Source organism: Camellia sinensis, chromosome 6, assembly GCF_055761805.1.
Source record: "Camellia sinensis isolate YWXY chromosome 6, ASM5576180v1, whole genome shotgun sequence".
NCBI lineage: Eukaryota > Viridiplantae > Streptophyta > Magnoliopsida > Ericales > Theaceae > Camellia > Camellia sinensis.
In genome coordinates, this window is record NC_138966.1 from 150,235,888 (window position 1) to 150,255,550 (window position 19,663).

The 19,663-nt window shown below is 35.9% G+C and overlaps 2 protein-coding genes across 33 annotated transcripts in view; one reads left to right on the forward strand and one right to left on the reverse strand.

The window, feature by feature from the left end:
- LOC114315427 (histone-lysine N-methyltransferase ATX2) overlaps positions 1 to 18,460 on the forward strand; it is a 43,090-nt gene extending 24,630 nt beyond the window's left edge. For 2 of the 32 annotated variants that reach the window (XR_014333306.1, XR_014333331.1), the window contains 7 exons: positions 1,109 to 1,204; positions 2,700 to 2,803; positions 3,768 to 3,914; positions 5,896 to 6,143; positions 9,819 to 9,858; positions 16,677 to 16,770; positions 16,902 to 17,261. Coding sequence is in view for 5 of the 32 variants with exons in the window: in XM_082875097.1 (XP_082731223.1) it covers positions 1,109 to 1,204; positions 2,700 to 2,803; positions 3,768 to 3,909 (342 nt within the window). In the remaining 27 variants the exon portion in view is untranslated. Of the gene's footprint in view, positions 1 to 1,108; positions 1,205 to 2,699; positions 2,804 to 3,767; positions 3,915 to 4,229; positions 4,758 to 5,895; positions 6,297 to 9,818; positions 9,859 to 16,676; positions 16,771 to 16,901; positions 17,262 to 17,549 lie in introns of those variants that run through there. The other 30 variants (XR_014333315.1, XR_014333332.1, XM_082875095.1 and 27 more) reach the window with 28 other exon arrangements.
- LOC145793696 (uncharacterized) lies at positions 5,839 to 10,595 on the reverse strand. Its single transcript, XM_082876562.1, has 2 exons — positions 10,265 to 10,595; positions 5,839 to 5,981 (listed from the first exon to the last, which is right to left on the reverse strand). Exons 1-2 carry the CDS (start codon positions 10,593 to 10,595, stop codon positions 5,839 to 5,841), a joined length of 474 nt encoding a protein of 157 aa, XP_082732688.1.
- Positions 18,461 to 19,663: the final 1,203 nt, after the last annotated feature.

Below are 19,663 nucleotides of genomic sequence, written 5' to 3' on the forward strand. Positions count from 1 at the left end.
TTGACTGCAAAATGCTAAGTTTTTGGACACCCCCATATGCGAAGTTGGTGGCCAAAAAGTTGCACGGCCAATTATTGAAATACGGTGTCATTATTTGTTAAGAGGTACAGTTGGGGTCTAGGCTAAGGCTTGGCATGAAATAACCCTTGTTTTCGTATCTGAGTACTGAGCACTTTTCCTTCATTTAAATTTCTAACCTAGTCTTTCAAGAGTCTCTTCCTCAAGCTATTAGGAGGTTACCGGAAATTAAGGAAATTAGTTAACCAAAATCAGATACCTTTGATTTTATGGACCCAAAAAAAAAAAAAAAAAAAATCAAATATAAAGAAGAGAAAGAGTAAGCAAGTTCATCTTGAGATAGGTTGGATGTGTTTTCTTTTTTGGTTGGAGATGTTGCTACATTCTGATAAAACATAATCAATGGAGTAGTATTGCAATGATGAACATTAAGTTCATATCAACTTGTTGGTTAAACTGCTTCAACATTCGAATCCCCTACTCTATCACACGAGCAGATTGGGTTGTCTTCTCTAATTTGCAGTATTATCTTCTTGAGAAGGAGGTCATGTTATTTGTTGTGATGATATGATTTTAAAAATTCCGTATCAACCTGATTTGTGTGAATGTTCATATCTTCTTCACATTCATACTTGCATTATTGTGTATTTATATTTATGCACAAACATCAACCTAATGATATACAACTAATGTACATGTACAATTTCAGGAGAAGAGCTGTATGGTTGAATCATTTGCTTGTGGTTCTGTGCACTCTGTTTCATAAGACATATATGTTTAATTTCTTGAGCTATCTCTAACGAATTTGCCTTGAATATGTTTGTATAGTGTTCCTGCAAATTCCTCTGAATGATGCAATATATTCTCTCTATACTCATGCATGTGGTATCTGATAATCTATGTAGTTGTAAGTCCCGTGTTGAAAGTCATAAAGAACAGCATTAATTTCAATCGTGGGATTAGTTGCCACAGTTAATTGATGTGTAGATACTGGATTGCTGAAAGTGGGAAGTAACATCTCTGGAAAAGTACTTGACGGTTTCTTTTTTCCTCTATTTCTTTGTCCCCTTCTCCCTCTCCTCTTTCTCAGGGTGCTGGGACTTACATGTTTCGTATTGATGATGAGCGTGTCATTGACGCCACAAGGGCCGGAAGCATTGCACATTTAATTAATCACTCGTGCGAAGTATGTATTATCCACTGCTGTATTACTCGTGTATTTCTTGAATAAAACATTCTTTACAAAAAACTTTTATCTACTAGGTGATATGTTCATAGTTTTGAAACAAGTACCATCTTTGCTTTAACCACCACCCAAAGATTAGACACAAAAAATGGTAACCTTGATTCCATTTCCTTCACCTATCTCCAAATGCTTTCTTCTTTGTGGTAAAATCCAAAAATCCCCATTCCACATGGCTTTCTCGCAGTGCTGGCCCTGAGTTTTTGGGGGCTAAGGCGAAACAAAAACGGACGCCTATATTCACAAAGAAAAAAAAAATTCACCCTATTTGGTCTCACTACCGTCAATTGATACCAAAATAGATATCAAAATGTATTCATACCAAAAAAAAAGTTACCAAAATGAGGAAAACTTTATTCAATTAAATTGTATTGGATATGCATTGAATTAATTGTTGTTTATTGAATATGTTGTTTATGAGTGTGGTTGCATAGTTGTTTATTGAATATGTTGTGTATGAGTGTGATTGACATTGAGTTAATTGTTTATTCTACTAAAATTTGATAAACAAAGAAGGTAAAAAAAATAGGGCAAATTTATTTATTCCACTAAAGTCTGATAAAGAAAGAAGGTAAAAAAAAATTAGGGTGCCTATTTTGGGCCACTAACATTTTGTATGTGTATGTAGTGTTTCTCATTCAAGGGCTACCATTATTTTGTATATATTTTAATTTCAATTGGGCCAAACCACGCTTATAAACAAATATGGGCCCAACAAAATATTTTTGGGTCCTTTAGGTTGGCCCTAAAACAACAAAAATAATTTGGGCATATTTATATTTGTAATATACTAAAATACTTTTCTAAATTTGGGGGCCCTATTTTGGGCCATTTTTTTGGGGCCTAAGGCATAGGCCTCAATGGCCTAAGCCTAGGGCCGGTTCTGCTTTCTCGAAGTCAACCTTGAATCAATGTCTTCCTTATTTGAAGGCCTATATGGCGTATTGCATTTTTTTACTGTTTTTATAAGAAATGTGAATACCACGTCTTTCCCTGTTCACATATGGGAAATTGTAATATTAGGCTTCTTTGGGAATTAGCCTTTTAGTTGCTTTTTGGCTTTTTACAAAACGATGTGCAAATGTAGAGAGGATGAGTTGACAACTTGTAGTGGCTTTTTTGCAAAATGGCTCTCTTCCCAAACATGGCCAATTGCTTAAGGCTTTGTTTGGTTCATGGATTGGAGAAGGATTTGGAAGAGGAAAGGGAAAAGGTAGGTGATTTCACCAACATTTCACATATTTTTTCCCTTTCCCTTTTCAAATCCATGAACCAAACGCAGCCTAAAACTCTCAACTTTCTTTTGCCATTCAGGAATACTTCAGAGAGAGTAGCGTTACTATGGTGTATGGATGTACTTAACGCTGCATCTGTTTCTAAATGAAAGCATGGTACTATAGTTTGGTTCTTAGACAAAAGTTTCTGTTCTTTTGTGCAGCCTAATTGCTACTCAAGGGTTATAAGTGTGAATGGCGATGAGCATATAATTATATTTGCCAAAAGAGATATTGAACATTGGGAAGAACTGACATATGATTACAGGTATTTCTCGAAGTATTTCTCTGTAGTTACATTCTTCTTAACTACACGGTTTCTGATTTTTTTGTTTAAAATTTCTGTCTCCTATACTGCTTGCATCAGTGTTTTAAAAGGCGTGCCTAACTGCATGCTTAGGTGCGAGGCGCACGGAGGTGCCTTAGACAGCTTGAGGCGAGGCGCAGTAGGAAAGGCCCGTTTGAGGTGTGCGCCTTAGGCTTAGGCACGAGGTGCACGCCTCATGCGCTTTATTTAAATTTTTGCTCCATCCTTACTCTTTGTTTGTGTAAGCATATGGAATTACAACCCTGTTAATATAAAATGTAAACACATGTTTTGAGTCTCAATTTTCATATCAAAAAAAGCTCTAGGCGTTAAGCAAAAACTCTGGGATTGCAAGATGGATATATGACTTTGGGATTCCTTTCAATATAGTAAATTACAATAGTTTCGGGCTAATGATTGAAGTTATTTGGCAATTTGGTCCCGATTTAAAATTAAAACCACTAAGATATTATATAGTGTGAGTTCCTTATCTTAAAAAAGAAATGAATCACGTTAAGAAATTGATAAAGCAAGATAAATAGTATAGGGCAAAGTAAGATTGAATGTTATTTTTGAGAAAATTTTGAAATGTTGAATGCTATTTTTCATGATTTTTGAAATATTGAATGTCATTTTTTTTTTCTCTTTCTTTTTCTTTTTCTTTTTTTTAAAAAAAATTTAAATTCTAAGAATATATGTTTTATGTTAAAAACTTTGCCTATATTAATATTTTGGTTATCTTCAAAAACTTGCACCTCGCTTCGGTGAGGCGCGCGCTTCGCCTTGCGCCTCACGCTTAAGCTCCAAGAGACCTTAGTGCCTCAATGCGCCCAGAGTTTTTTAAAACACTGGCTTGCATAATAAAATCCTGTACCTTCAGATCTGATATTAACTATGCATTCTCCATTCTTGTTTTATACTGCAGATTTTTTTCGATTGACGAGCAGCTTGCTTGTTATTGTGGTTTTCCAAGATGCCGCGGTGTAGTAAATGATATTGAAGCAGAGGTACAAGTGACAAAGTTGTATGTACCACGCTGCGAATTGATAGATTGGAGGGGAGAATGAATGAGGTTAGCAAATTTAAGGATCTTTTAGTTATTATTTCTTATTGTTTTATTGGTGGAATGGCATGGTGTTTCTTATTTTTATAGGTTCGTAAGTTATACTTTTTTTCATTTTTTGGAGAGTTTTATCCTCAAATATTAAATGCCATGATTAGGCTAAAACAGTTTATATTTGTTGCATAGAATTTTCAGAATAAAAACAAGAGTATATTCAATTTTGCTTTTTATAGGAAATTGGCAAAGTCCCTCACAACAGTTTTATCATTGGACAGTCCAACAGTTTTTAATGGATTAGGTTCCTTGATTTTTCCGAATTGACAGACACACAATTGGCATGAGATTATACTTTGAACGATTTTACCCCTCATCTTCATGCTCTCCATTCTATCAACAATGATGATGAACAAACAAAGAGAATGTATTCGTGATAGCAGCACACAACATTAATGGAGTTGGTCCACTTCACAAATCCTCCAAAGAAATTGACATTTGGTTCATTTTCATCTCATAATACCATATACACACATATCTTCACGATACCATCGACAAAGTGGCCCACCATGAGAAAGGCGTAGTTGGCCTTGAAGACCATGAGGATGATTCCAGGGATGGCTCTACTGAGCATATTGATGACTCTGATGAGGATGAGAACATTAAAGGATTTGGAAGCTCATATTGTTCAGAATAACAGTATCAGAATCCTAGAGATTGTAGAGCTACATGTTATTTGTTTTTGTTTTTGTTTATTTTCAATTTAGAAGACCTTTCATAGTCTTTGAACCTCTTTGTATGCCCATTTTTTCTTGTATTTATTAAATATTTCCTAGTTGTCAAGCACAAAAAAAGAAAGATTATGGGACTGAGGCCTCGTTTGGGAAGCGGCCGGTTTAGCCAAAAAGCCAAAAAAGTTAGCCAAAAAGCCAACAACCCATATCAAAAAGTCAAAGATTCTCTTTTTTCTCTACTTTTTGCACATCTTTTCGTAAAAAGCCAAAAAGTCATCCCAAACATATTAGTTTTTTTTAGCTCATATTTTAGCCAAATAACCAAAAAGTTATTAAATTAGCCTGTTCCCAAATGAGGCCTGAATGTTTGGCAGTTAAGAGAAAAACATGCTCTGAAAATTTATGAAGTTGAAGAATGTTGAGTTGGATGAGCAGTGTTACAAGAAAAGATAAGATAAGAAATGAATTCATTAGAAAGAAGTTTGAAGTGGCACCCAATTGATGATAAAATGAGGGAAAGTTGTTTGAGATGGTATGAGTCATGACCATGTGGATCATAGAACTCATTAATGTGCCCATAATGAATGTTTTGATTCATGTGGAGGGTAGTAAGAATAGAGTAAGGCGAAGGAAAATATAGGTTAAAGTGAAGAAAAATGGCATGATTGTCTTAACCTGACTTAATGATATTGGGATACAACTTCGAATAGAGTCAATTGGAGGAACTGGATCCATGCAGGTTACCCCAGGTAATTGGGACAACTGCTTGTTTAGTTGAATTGAGTATAGTTGTGTGTCTGACTACACAGTGCTTGTATTTGTTTCTGTATGCAAAACATGATGCTCATGTTTCAGATGGAAACGTGAAAAGTGAAAAAAAGAAGAAAAGATAGTGTAAAGATATTAGTCTAAATGGAAGATTGCTGGTCCAACAATGAGCCTTACAACACTGAGGAACCCATCTATCTTCTACATTTTGAGTGCGCATCTGTGCTATTCAAGCTGCCATTGGCATTTTCTTTGTAATAATATTCATTGGTGACGTCTTCTACTTCAATTTGTGGTCTCTCTGTCTCTCACACTCAGTTTTGTTTTCTTAGTTTGCTTCGACTTTGTGAAACGTGTCTGCTTGTGCTCTTTCAAACTCAATATTCTTTTCCTATGAATTTCTTGTCTGTTTCATCTTCATCAGTATACAGTTTATGCTATGATCTCTTCTTGTTCTTCCTGTACTGATGTGTTTCTGCATATTCCTTATGCAGAACTTTCTCGTCTTTGATATATGCCCAAGTGAGATCCTTCCAATTCGGAGACAGACTGCGTTGCTCAACAATCTGTTCCTCATTGCCTGCCATTTTCTCAAGGCAGATATATGGTGAACTTAGATAAGATTATAGAGGTTCAGTTCAGTGCTTGTAATGTCCTCTCAGCATTCTTTGTGCACCAGAGGAAGTGATTGAGCTTCTTTGGTTTAGCTGTTTACAGTTGGCCTAAATATATCAAACCTAAGGTGTCAAAGTCATTAATGCTTGATTTTGTTGTTTATTATTGATGCACAATGTTTATAATGTTATAGATGAAATATAATTATTTTATATCTGCTCTCTTTTTGTATTATGTATATTATTTGACTCATTGTAATGTTGAAATGGTCCTTTGTGTCTCCCCCCTCTCTTTTATTTTTTCTTTTCAAACAATTGCTTTAAAGATTGTGTTTTGATATCCATTGGCTTGATCCCATCAATCAATTTATTAACGCTTATATTTACTATTTTTTTTTTTGTTTATGTTTACAGAATTTTTAAAAATTGTAAAAAGGATTTGTTTGGTTTCTATTTTCGTTTTTAATAAGTGATCACAATTTATAAAATTTACTAAACTTTTGTAACTATAAAAAAAGTTGGTTTCACTTGTTCACCACCCCTTTTGACCATCACCCACTGCTCATAACTACCACATCACCGTACCTGATAACCTCCATTGACAACCACCTCTGTTGGTTGGCAATCAACTCCCATGGCCACCAACCACCTCCAACCATTGGTAACCACCATCGGCTATCATCTCTTGCCAGGAAGTACCTTCAGCTACCATCTTTGGTGGCTAGTCGGTCACCATCTCTGACTGTTAATCAACTTTGACCACTAGCAACCATTTTGTCTACCATCTCTTGCATTTGGCAAACCACCTTCGGCCGCCACCTCTGGCGGTTGACAACCACCTCCGCCCATCATCTCCAATCAACGACAACCTCATGCGGACCACCCTTTCACTTGTTTTAAAGTATTTAAAACATGTGTGAACTAAATGTGTTTTTTGTTTAATTTTTTTTTTATAATTTTTTTTTATAGCAAATAAACTTAAAACATGTTTAATGTATTCTATAAATTAAAAGTAGTAACTTTTAAACTTACCAAACAGCACATAAATAAGTCTAACAATGTATATGCACACTATTTTACATCATATGAGTATTGGGTGCGGGTGCTTATTTAAGCTTCAAACCTTTATAAATCTGAATCTTAGGTGGTGTTTGTTTCATTGGAATGAAGGTAGAATGGAATTACTATTTCATTAGAATACCCATTCTCACATTTGATTCACTAAAAAAATATGAAATATACATTGCAAATGGATTCATCATTCACTAGTTAAGTGAATGGTCATTCCATTAGGAGACTAAAGAATGTTTCAATGAACCAAACATAACATTGGGATATTAGGATATGTGCTCGAAAGTTAGATATGAGTACGAGCACGCATTATAGATAGTTGTATATATTGCACATTGTATAATATATTGTTAGATAACATGTTTTAAATTCTGTAGAAATGTACTTGGAAGAAAATAAGATTTAAGAAAAATATAAGAATTTCTATTTCTCATCTATGTGTGGAGGCTAGAAATGTGAGTTTCTTCTTGTTCTTGTTCAAAAATTATTTAAAAAAGAAAAGAAAAAAAAAATGATACGAGTGTCTTAATTGAGTAGGGGTGTCAAAGTCGTTCAACACCTTTACCCTTGTCATATCCGGTAGACACGACCCCTTGAACACCTTTACCCTTGTCATATCCGGCAGACACGAGTACTTTGGGCGAAATGGAGGAGTCCATGTAAGACAATATACACTAATAAATATGCATGTATATAATATATTAATAATCGGGTCAGCGCGGGCTGCATGAAACATTCCCAAGCTTGGCCCATTTAATAAATTGGCCTAACAATTCATCCTAGCTTGGTCGTATGGGCTAAAATATCAATACCTATTAAAAGTACACTTCAGAGCTTTAGGGTTAATCTTACCTAGTACTAGTAGCAATGATACTCATGAATAGTAGACACCCAACTAAACACTTTGGGACTAAGAACATACACTTCAATGGAGAAGGGTGTGTAGTGTCGGATACAACAGTTTGAAAAGCACATTCAACATTTTTGCACTGTATCTTAATTAAAATTAAAATTTATAATATTTGACACTTTACATGCACTTCTTGAACCTTTTGAACATAACCAATTTGATGAATCTCTTCATAATAACAAGGTTCTATATTTTTCGGAATGCAACTTCTATATTCTAAATATGTTTTGAATAATTTATATGATGAATACATCGTGTGTGTTTTAATTTTCTACAATTGTTTTGCATTCTTTAAATTGCAATTGTAATGTGAATGATATCTTGATGTTTAAGTTATGGAATATATGACTTTTTAATTTTAGTTAGTGTTTTTCCCTCCTCATTACCTTTGAATAAATTATTTATATATTTAACATATGATAAATTTATGGAAAAATATATTTTTAATATGTCCCGTGTGTATGATGTCTTGCATTTTTTGAAAATTGACTTCTTAATGTGTCCATGTCATCTTGCATGTTTGTGTCTGTTCTACTTAGCATTGGGAGCAATTGGATGCAAAGGTTGGCTATCTAATAAAAGATCAAGAGGAGTTTTAAACCCATGAACACTGCTAGACATTTGATTGATGAAATAGGCTTTAGTCAGTGTTAAGTTATCAATTATCTCAAAAGCTTAAGTTGTTAGGAAATAGGCCTAATAGGCATTTATATCAAGTTATCCAATACTCACCCTCATGTGCAACCTCATCTTGCACGTGAAGTGACAAACAGATAATCAAATAGAAGGAGAAACAAAATAACCAAATAGAGAACAAACCAAATGGGGATAGAATACAAAATACAAAGAGAGAGACTTGAACCCAAGACTTCTTTGAACTTGAGCTCTGATACCATGTGCAACGATGTATATCAAGCTATTCGACACACTCCTTAACGTGCAATCACGTCTTGCATGTAAAGAGATAAATAGAGAATCAAATAGAAGGAGAAACAAACAAACAAATAGAGAAGAAATCAAATGGGGACAAAAAAACAAGAAGTAACAGAGAGACTTGAACCCCCTAGACTTATCTGAACTTGAACTTTGATACCATGTTAAGTCACCAATTATCCCAAAAGCTTAAGCTATTAGGAAATGGGTCCAACAATGCATATCAAGCTATCCAACAGTTAGGATTGCATGACCCCAATAAGGTTTTGGAAAAGCTATTGTGAATAGAAAAGGTCTAGCAGCCTCTAAAAAATAGCGGTTTTTCCATTTTGAAACATTGTTTTCTGGTGAAGTATCTCAACGTAGCTCTTTTGATGGAGGATGCCATGATTGTGGTTAAAAATGGACCGCAACAATTACGTAATGCTGTTATGTAATTGTATGGGTAGTCACCACTACTTGTTACAATTGCTATAGCAACATGATTGAATTTCATGGGTGTTAACGACTAGCTACACCGTCACATAACTAGCCATTATGACACCGTTATGGCAGTTATGCAACAGTGGTGACAATGTCTACTATAGAAGCCATTTTTTTAGAGTGTTGTTATTAGTACTCTATCAATTATTTTGGACCTCACTTATAAATTCTAAAACCCTTAAAATTTCTTTTCTCACCCCAAATAATATCAAAATTATCATTGTGAAAACATTCCACCCATTCAATTGAATGCACACCCCCACATCCTAAAAAGCCTCTCTCTCTCTCAAAAACCCTAACAAAATCCACGAAAGTGATTACTATTTCATCGCTACATATTTGTTCATGACCTGAGAAAATAAATGTAGGGTTTTTTTGTTGTTGATTCAAAATTCTATTTTTGTAGGTTCTGCGATCTCCACGAGTTTGGATCTGTGATCTCTCAGGTGGGTTTCTTTGAATTCTCTAATAGTTTCAATTCTTATTCCTTATCTTTCCTAGGTTTTGTGATTTTAAAGTTTGACAAATGTTCATTAATAATGTTAAAACCTACCATCACCTACTCCACCTACTACACCTACCACCACCTACTACCACCTACTACACACCTACCACTACCACCTACTACTACCTACTCCACTACATCTCCTATATAAGGAGTCCCTCACCATTTGTAATATAAGATACATCAATCAATAATACATACAAGTTATTTTCTCTCTATCAATTTATTTTACATGGTATCAGGGCAAGGTTAAGCATTTAGTATTTTTCGCTTCGCCGGCGGGCGGCAACCTCGCCTTGGCCGCCCGCCGGACCTCAACCTAGTCCGCTAAAATTTTCTACACATACCTTCATCATCATCTTCATCCAGCCCATCCTGAATATGTTTAACTGGTGGCTTTGGTTTGACAGCAACAATCAGCGAATCTTCATTATTCAGTTGGACGAATTCATCTAAACCATTTTTGTTGTCATGCAACACATTCCCTTGCAAAATAAGCCTCAAATTCTCAATAGGTAAATGAGCCTTCCCAGCAATCAATCTTCTCAGATCCTGCACTTTGATGAGAGAGGGGACATTGAGGAGAGAGGGAGGAGAAGGACCGATGGTTTTGAGAGAGATTTGAACCATTGTCTTGTCTTCTCCATTGCCGCCATGATTCTTCTCGATCTCAACCATGGCGTCGTGGCTTGAAGATCTTTCAGCTACACAGATTTTCCAGCAATGGCGTTCCAATTTCCTCAAGTCGGATCTGACTCTCCAGATACTGGGAAATGCTAAAGGTGCTGTTGCTGTGGTTATCTCCATTCTAATATTTAAGAATCCCATCTCAGCAACAGGGATGATGGGCTACTTGCTTACTGTCATCGGAGTTGTTCTGTACAGTGAAGCCAAGAAGAGGAGCAAATAAGACACTCTTTTCTTGTAGCTTATTTTTTTCTGAGGTGAACATTTCATTTTACCTCTTTCAGAGCCAAGTGACCTGACGCTCCACGGCGAGATATCCACGGAACGGAAGACTCATTGGGCTCTCTTCTCTTCCTCTCTCTAGCTGGGTCTCTCACGAGACACACCCATCACCTCTCCCTCTCGGCAACTCTCTCTTCCGGAAAACACACAGACAACCTCTCCACCCACTTTTTGCACACACCCATACTCCTTTTTTATTTTTAAACCCATCTTCACCTTTTTCTTTTCATCCACTTTACTTTTTTCCACCACCACTCATTTCTTTATTTTTTTCTTTTACTCACCCATGTGACCCACGATGCAACCTATACTTTTTCTTTTCATTACACTCTTGTTCCCCACTTTCTTTATTATATATATATATATATATATCTCTTTTTATTATATTATATTAAAAAAAAAAAAAAAACATCATCATCTCTCCTCCGTTTGATTTCCAACTCCATTCTTTTTATTTATTTTCTCCAAACCACTTTCCTTATTTCCCCCATATTTCATTTTTGATTTCCAATATATTTTTATTATTTTTTCTTTATTTTTCTTTCACATTCTTTTTAATCTTTTTCCAATTCCCTTCATACCATATAACTTTGCACACCAAACCATATTTTATTCATCTCAGGGATCCACCCCGATTACAATTTTACACACAAAAAAAAAAAAAAAAAAAAAAAACTACAACAACGACAAACCACCACACAACACCAACAGCTTTGTTTTCTTTTCTGCAGCCGGCCACCAACCGGCCTCACTTCTTCGCCTATTCCGCCGGTCTTTTCTTCTTGCCTCCGTCCTGGGCGACCCTTGACGGTGCTGCCTCCGTGCTTCCTAATCCACCGAGCACGTTCCCTCCCCCCTGCTCCTCCACTGCAGCATATGGTGGACCTCCAAATCGGAACATCACGGTGGCCTTCCGCTTCAGCTCCTTGTTTTCCGCCTTTAGCACGCTTATCTCTGCTCGCGCATCCTTATACATGCGTTGGAGCAGAGCCAGCTGGGCGTTTAACTGGTGTACCTCATTTGTCCTACTCTGCAGCCGGTGCGACAAGTTTGTGACCGCAATCATGGTTTCAACACATGACTTCAAAGTATACTGATTGGCCTCAATATCCGTTTGCACCGCCATTTTTTGCTCCACCGACCGCATCGGAAAGTTCAACGGAGCAAAACCAGAGGCGCTTGGTTGAGGTTCACTGGCCACCGCACCAGTTATTTCTCTTGTGGACTCGTTCAGGTCTGGAAAGAGCGTGAGCAGACCACGGGACGAGGAGGCCATGTTCTGGGTAGCTGGACGGGAAGAAGAGGCCATGTTTTTGGGTTGCTGAGTGTTTCAGCGAAGCAGCGATTTCCGACTGGTACTTTCAGAGAAGGACTGGGCAACAGAGTGTTACAGAGTATCTCTCTCAGCACACAAAGAGTTTTTCAAAGGTTTTTTAGCAGGTTTTTGTCTCTGCCTCAACCTCAGCCTCCGTCTTGGTTAAATAGCCAAGGTAGACACGCGCATCGCGCGCCACTTGACGCCAGACGACAAAACGGGCGCGCAAGCCAATGTGGTGACGCGCCTCGCCATCATGTCCGGCACACCTTTTTATGACTTGGGCTCGTCTTTTGATGACACGCCTTTTTATGGATTGGGCACGCCTTTTGATGGCACGCCTTTTGACAGATTGGGCCCACCTTTTGAGGGTGCGACTTTTTAGGGGTCCGACAAGACTCTGTAAACTGTTCCGACATTGATTCCGATTAGCTCCTTCATGGGTCCGACAAGACTCTGTAAACTGTCCCGACATTGATTCCGGTTAGTTTCTACAAGGGTCCGACAAGACTCTGTAAACTGTCCCGACATTGATTCCGGTTAGCTCCTTTATGGGTCCGACAAGACTCTGTAAACTGTCCCGACATTGATTTCGGTTAGTTTCTACAAGGGTCCGACAAGACTCTGTAAACTGTCCCGACATTGATTCCGGTTAGTTTCTACAAGGGTCCAGCAAGACTCCGTAAACTGTCACAACAACTGTCACAACATTGTCTGCTACAACGGTCCGACATGACCCTATAAACTGTCTTCTACATCGGTCCAACACGAGCCAGTGTCTTCTACATCGGTCTGCCATAACCATACAGTCTTCTACAACGGTCTGACACGACCATACAGTGTCTTCTATCCATTTTTTATTTTTCAGATTATTTTTCTTGTTTTGTTACTCTCTCCAAACTCAAGTTGGTTAGTTCCTATCCCCCTTGAGTTTGCGGGGGGCTGTTAAAACCTACCATCACCTACTCCACCTACTACACCTACCACCACCTACTACCATCTACTACACACCTACCACTACCACCTACTACCACCTACTCCACTACATCTCCTATATAAGGAGCCCCTCACCATTTGTAATATAAGATACATCAATCAATAATACATACAAGTTATTTTCTCTCTATCAATTTATTTTACAAATAATGTTCGATTATCTGTTCCCAAACAAATAAGAAATGTTCGGTTACCTGTTCCCGAACAAATAAACAATGTTTGGACCTGTGTTTTCGAATTTCGGTCATATGTCCTGAAAAAATGATGAACAATTTTTATTATTTTTGCCATTGTTTTCAAGAAACTTACTCTTATAAGGCCAATCTTCTCTGAGCTAAGAACACCATTAAAGTTATGAACATCTTCTGAGCTTTTATTGTTGTACGCCTCTCGTCTCATGGAGTTGCGGTTGTCGGAAAAAGTTTCACTCATTGTCATTACAAGAGAAGTGTAGGTAATTAAATGGTTGCCACCATTACTGCCGGAATATTGCCGCGAAGGATTTTTAAAGTTTTGAGGGTGGATAGGTTTTGAAGGTGGGATTAGGGAAAGATGAATGGGTGGTGGTGGTGATGGAGGTGGAAGCTCTCATAAATTCTAACTCATGATGTAGTGGGTGTGCAAACTTAATTATGAGATGGGGTGTCCTAAAATTATTGATATCCTTTTTAGTAATTTCATTTGAGATTATTATTGTAATAAAAAAAAAAAGCTAAAAAATGGGGAGTAATTGATGGGATGCTAATAGCAGCACTTTTTTTTTACTCATTTATTTTTTTATTCAACGTTAAAGATTGGACGTATATATAGTTGTAATTTATTAAGTTGTATGTTGTGTTATTTGTATAACTTGAATATATGAATTATATGATTTTAGTTTGTTTAATAAATAACATCAGTAGTAGTCACATTTATTTATTGAACATACGTTTGCAAATTTGAAACACAACATAAGATTATAAGTCTATAATTATTATTAACAAAATAAATAACAATAAGTGGTACATTATGAATTTGTGATTCATGAAATCATTAAATGTTCAAAGCAAAAGATGTCAAATCTCTCTTCATAGCAACTTAAAAATAATATAAAATTTAGGACATATATTAGATAATATTAAAAGAAATATACTAAATCTTTCAAAAATTATTTTAAACCTCAACAAATGTGATTCTAGATAAAAAAAAAAAAATGGTATATTGGTAATGATGTCAGAAATATATTTCAATTAATAATTCAAGTAATTTTATTGTTGTATGAGAGAGTAGTTAGGAATTTTATTTTTTCTGTTAATTTTGTTAAATAAAAAAATCCCGACAAGGGGGTATTTGTAATTTTCAGAACCACAGGAGGCAATTCGTATTTTAGGCAAATCTTAGGAGGTGTATTTGTAATTTATCCAAAAAAATAAAAAAAATTTCACAGCTCTAGTTGCCACAATTGTTATGCTACACTCGTTTCACAACTGTCATTTGAAACCTTGGCCATGATCTATTCAGTTCCGTTGTCATTATTGTGAACTCGAATATTTGAATCAAACTAAGATTCTTCATCTTATGAAAATTATTGAAGAAAACATTTCACTTTGGTATGCATATGACAGCTCCGTGTTACTCTAGAATAACAATCAGCAAATATAACAAACCATTGATGATAAAAAGATAATTTGAGATGGACTCCAAACATCATAGTGAACAAGCACAAAAAGAGCAGTGCTCTTATTATTACAACTAGGATAAGTTGAACGTTTATGCCTGGCAAACTCACAAGTATCAAATAAATTAGTATTTTACCCTACTTAGCTATAGATGGAAAGTTTTCTAAAACACTAAAACACGAGTGACTTGGTTGCCTATGCCATAGATGTAAATCTTCAAATGTTGTAGTTTGGAGCTTGACCAATTTTAGAAAATTTGAGGTAAAGGTGAAGAGGAGCCACAGTCCAGTAGATATAACCCCACACACACGAGTTCCAGCCAATCATTATGCCCATGTCCATTTCCTGTAAAACATAATAGGTTGGAAAGAATGTAACTTCGCAATTCAAAGCCTAAGTAATTCTACTAATGGACAATTAGATTAGTAGTAAAATTAGGAACATGAAGCATGGCGAAAAGAGTTGGTGATGGAGAACAGTGAATAAATCCTTTTCCTGAAACAGATTAGAAAGAATCATCTGCCATCCTAACCTTATTCTTGTCAGAATATGGGGTATAATTAAAGAAAGAACTTGAAGAACCTATCATGTGGTCAATAGCAACCGAAATTGATAATCTAGAGAGTAAGAACAGTGGAGGAATAATAGGAACTAGCATAGATATCTATTTGGGCAAAAGGGGATGCAGTGGTAGTACTAGCATGGGTACTAGTGGAAGTTGTGACTGATGGTAGAAAATGATTCAAGTTTGGTCCTCAAATGCCTAAGAGTCCACATTCTGTTGAGAGAGTACTAGTATCAGTGCCATTGGATGGAGATGAGCCCTCTAAGAACTCAGATAGGTAAGCCTTTATAAGGTCTACAATATTCTAGTTGGTTAAAGTTTGTTAGTTGGAGAGAATTCTTATAGAATTACGAAAGATAGTTTTGCAAATGTCAATCTAATTCTTTTGTTTTATGGAGTTCAGTTTATAAAATTCGAGATTCTATTTGTGTGAATTTGCTACTCTTGTGAGGTTAAAATGCCTCTCTCTCTCTCTTTTGTTTTTCCTCTTAGCGAAATACTTAACTACTATTCTCAGGTCACAACCCTCCAAAAGTTAACATTTTAGCCCAAAACCCCAAGTAAACCCTAACTGCTTCCTTACCTACTATGGTAACCCCATTAAATAGCTGTTTTCCAAGCCTTCTAACAGCACTAGCTCTGAAAATTCAGCAAGCAACAACACTTGAAATCAAACCAACTTTAGTCCAGTTTCACCTACAAATCCCGAACCTATCTGTTTTGCCTATTCAAAAGTTTTCTTATTAATTTACTCGAGTTCCTTAGAAATCTTTCGAATTAGAAGTTATTTAAATCATGCTTGGGCACCTGGTTTAAATGCCACCTGTCAAACTACAATACTTCCTGCCTATCCTTTTTACCAATTTGAGAAAGTTAATTCAACTTTCTAAAAATACCAAAACATATTACCTATTATTCTTTCTTAGGTGGTATCCTGTAATTGATATGGGGCCTAGCTCTTGTCAAAAAGAATATTCAAAATTTCTTAGACCTTTGTTCTACTTTGTGTGATGCACTTTGGAAACATGATTATATCATTGTGACTGCAAAATTCATAAAGCCCTTGTGCTAGGAATTCATTATAACTTTGCGGAATTCCATGACATGCATTGTATGAGTTCAAAAAATTATCTTTTGTTTTGGAGTGGTTGTGCTCCATGATTTGAATTTGGATTAAGCTTAACATGATCAACTTCATATTGTGAGTTCTATCATAAGTTCTGCACATAAAATATGCACTTATCTTTGATGTTCAGGTGCTTCCTCTACTGCTGAGTATTGAATTTATGTTGAGAACTAGAAGTTCTTGATCAACTTCAACAAATGTATCTCATTAAATTGTTGTAACTTGTATGTTACTCAACTTTACTCCATTTATTTATATAATTCTAGTTTTTTTTTTTTTTTTAAATTTTTTATAATGATTATTATTATTATTATTAATAATTATTAATCTGCTTCAATTGAACGTTGCTTTGCAGATCAGCATTCCCACTTGCAAGAATCTGCTTGCTTACATTTTCAACCACATTCTGTCATGGTTGTGATTTCAGGAGTGCGTGGGACATTCTTATGTGCATTTTTATACCTTCCTGAATTTAAAGAATGGATACTCTCTGTTCATCAATGCCGGAAGCCAGGTAAAATTATGCATGTAAAGGAACAATTTTAGATTCAGCTGAAGTATCTGTACAGTTGTCTCTGATGCTTTTAATCGATTTGATATTCTTATTAAACACTCGAAAGTCAATTGGCTTTTGTAGTAACTCCATCTTTGTAAAAAATGATTTATTTATTTTTCAATACTTGCTCTTTAAATTGAGTCTACAGCATGTTGATAAGCTTTGCGCATCTTGTCTTGTTCAGTAGAAAAATGTATACTTGTTCTGTGCTATCAATTGCATCATCATTGCATTACTTTTAGCAAACCGTAAATTATCAAGATAATGTATACTATCATATTATTATTTGGTAAAATAATGTTGCAAAAGGTTCCAATGAAGATATATACATTTTTTTTGATGTGTTATGGGTGCATTGTATCGATTTATACTAGAATCATACAATTGTGGAGCAAAAATAGCTCTTATTTCACATTCACTATTTATTGACTGAGTTGTATATTGTAGTTGGAGTTGGTGTAAAGCTTTATTAGGTAGTTTGTAGCTCTGTTACTCTTTAGCACTCTTCACCAGACGGCCTTTTGGGTAGAAATCAAGTTGTAACACTGCTGGCTTTTGCTTTATTAGCCACCAGCTTTCTGTGGGTGGTCATAGCTGCAACACTCCTGGTGGTCTTATTGCCCGTTTTCCCTGCCGCTGTGGTGGTCGTCTCCTTGGCGGTTGTTCTTGAGGCGGTTTTGGTGGTGGTTCATCAGGTGGCTCGTTTGGTGGTTCTTCTTCCGGTGGTGGTGGTTCTTCTGGTGGAGGTGGTTCTATTGGCGGTCCATGAGGTGGTTGTCCTCTTGGTCCACGTGGTGGTCGTCTTTGTGGTGGCTGCGATTGTCGACCTCATGGTGGCGGATCTTCTGGCGGTGGGGGTTCTTTTTGGTGGCTCTATTGGCGGTCCGCGAGGTGGCCATCTTTGTGGTGACAGATCTTCTGGCCATAGGGTTTCCTCATCTGGCGTTTCTGTTGGTGGTGGTTGTCGTTGTAGTCGTCAAGGTCCTGTCGGTCGTTCTGGCCGTGGTCGTCCATATCACAGCGGCCTATAGGCTGCGGCAGTTGGTGTTCCATATCCTCTTGAGTTAAGGAGGCTAATAAATTATCATTGTCCCCATGATGAGACTCATTAGCACCATGAAATTGAACAGTTGTCTTGTTTTCTAGTTGCCAATCTTGATGCTTAGCAAGAACTACTTGGCTTTCCTTATTTAGGAGTTTATTGCTATGATTGTTATTATGAGCAATTGAGGGAATGGTGACAAATGCACCCCAAAAGAGCAATACTAGCAAGTATATTATGGTAGGCAAGGTTTCTATGGTGCAAAGACTAATCCATTTTGTATGTTTTTATAGAGGTACAAACCAACTTTATATGACCCCTTTTAGCAAGTCTTCGTTGCATATGCACACAATCCTCCAAATGCATCTTCTACCTTACCTTCTCTCTCTCCTTTCTCAGAGAAGTGATGGTGAGATCATGATAATCTCTACTTTGCATTTATGTACTTTACACCTAATTTCATTTTACCCATTTACCGTTAAGTTGTTCCAACTTTTAAATTTCGAGTGAAGTTGCAATTGAGATCAGTTTTATTACGTAGATTTGAAAATTGACTGATGGACTATAGTAGATGGGCTACAATGAGATTTAAGTAAAAATATAATAGTGCTAAGGATTAAGTAAGATTTTGATAAAAGTGTAATGTTAGATATTCTTGTAATAATATCAAGCTTCGGATTTATATCTGGCCTTTATGTTTAATGCTTTTGTGCAATTTCGTTTTGGAAAATGTTATAAATTTCAAATAATCTATCAAATTTTTTATTAAATTTCTCACATAGATGTGAGATCCACACAAATTTATGTGAGTGGGTCATACATTTATGTGAGAGGTTTGGTAGAAAATTTAATAAATTATTTGGGGTCTCTAGCATAACTATTTAGTTTTTGTTGAATTCATGCCCTTAACGTACTACCCCCCAAAATCTACAATTAAAATAAAAATCTACAAACAGAAGTTAAAAAATGCACAAAATCTCCAAAGTGTAAGATGTAACTCGTGCACATGTTTGCCGAAGTAGCGTTTAAATCATAGATTTAGTTAGGAATTTTAAAAGAAAAAGAAAAAGGCAAGGGGAATGGATTTATTTATTTATTTATATTTCTTCTTTTATTTTATTTTTTTTCTTTCTAAATTTCTACTTGAAGTTATGATCCAAACACAATCTAAATGATTTGAATCTCATTACAAGATTGAGTGAAAAATTCTATTCAATTAGTGTGGCCAAATAAAATTTGGTGTTTTCTTTATGCTTTAGATGTTGGATTTGATTAGAGTTTTATAGAAGGAAAAAGAAAAGTGAGATGGAGAAGTGAAAAAAATTAGACACGTGATATTCTACCAAAAACAGTGTCCTGTTTGTGACAAAGTGGACTGAGCGCAATTCTTTTCTGAGTAGAAAAACACAATAAATGTTCCACTTTACAAAAATTTCTGTTTTTTCCATTTTTTTTTTCGTAATTATTTATCTCACTTCTCACTAATTTCTCGACATGATAATCTAATCAACTATAGATT

Bases quoted from the DNA above. Each gene is read 5' to 3' on its own strand.
- LOC145793696 (XM_082876562.1), bottom strand. From the start codon at position 10,595: ATGGTTGAGATCGAGAAGAATCATGGCGGCAATGGAGAAGACAAGACA. The intron at 5,982-10,264 runs GTATGTGTAGAA...AGAAAATGGCAG, and splicing joins GGATGAAGATGATGATGAAG to GCAATGAGGAACAGATTGTT.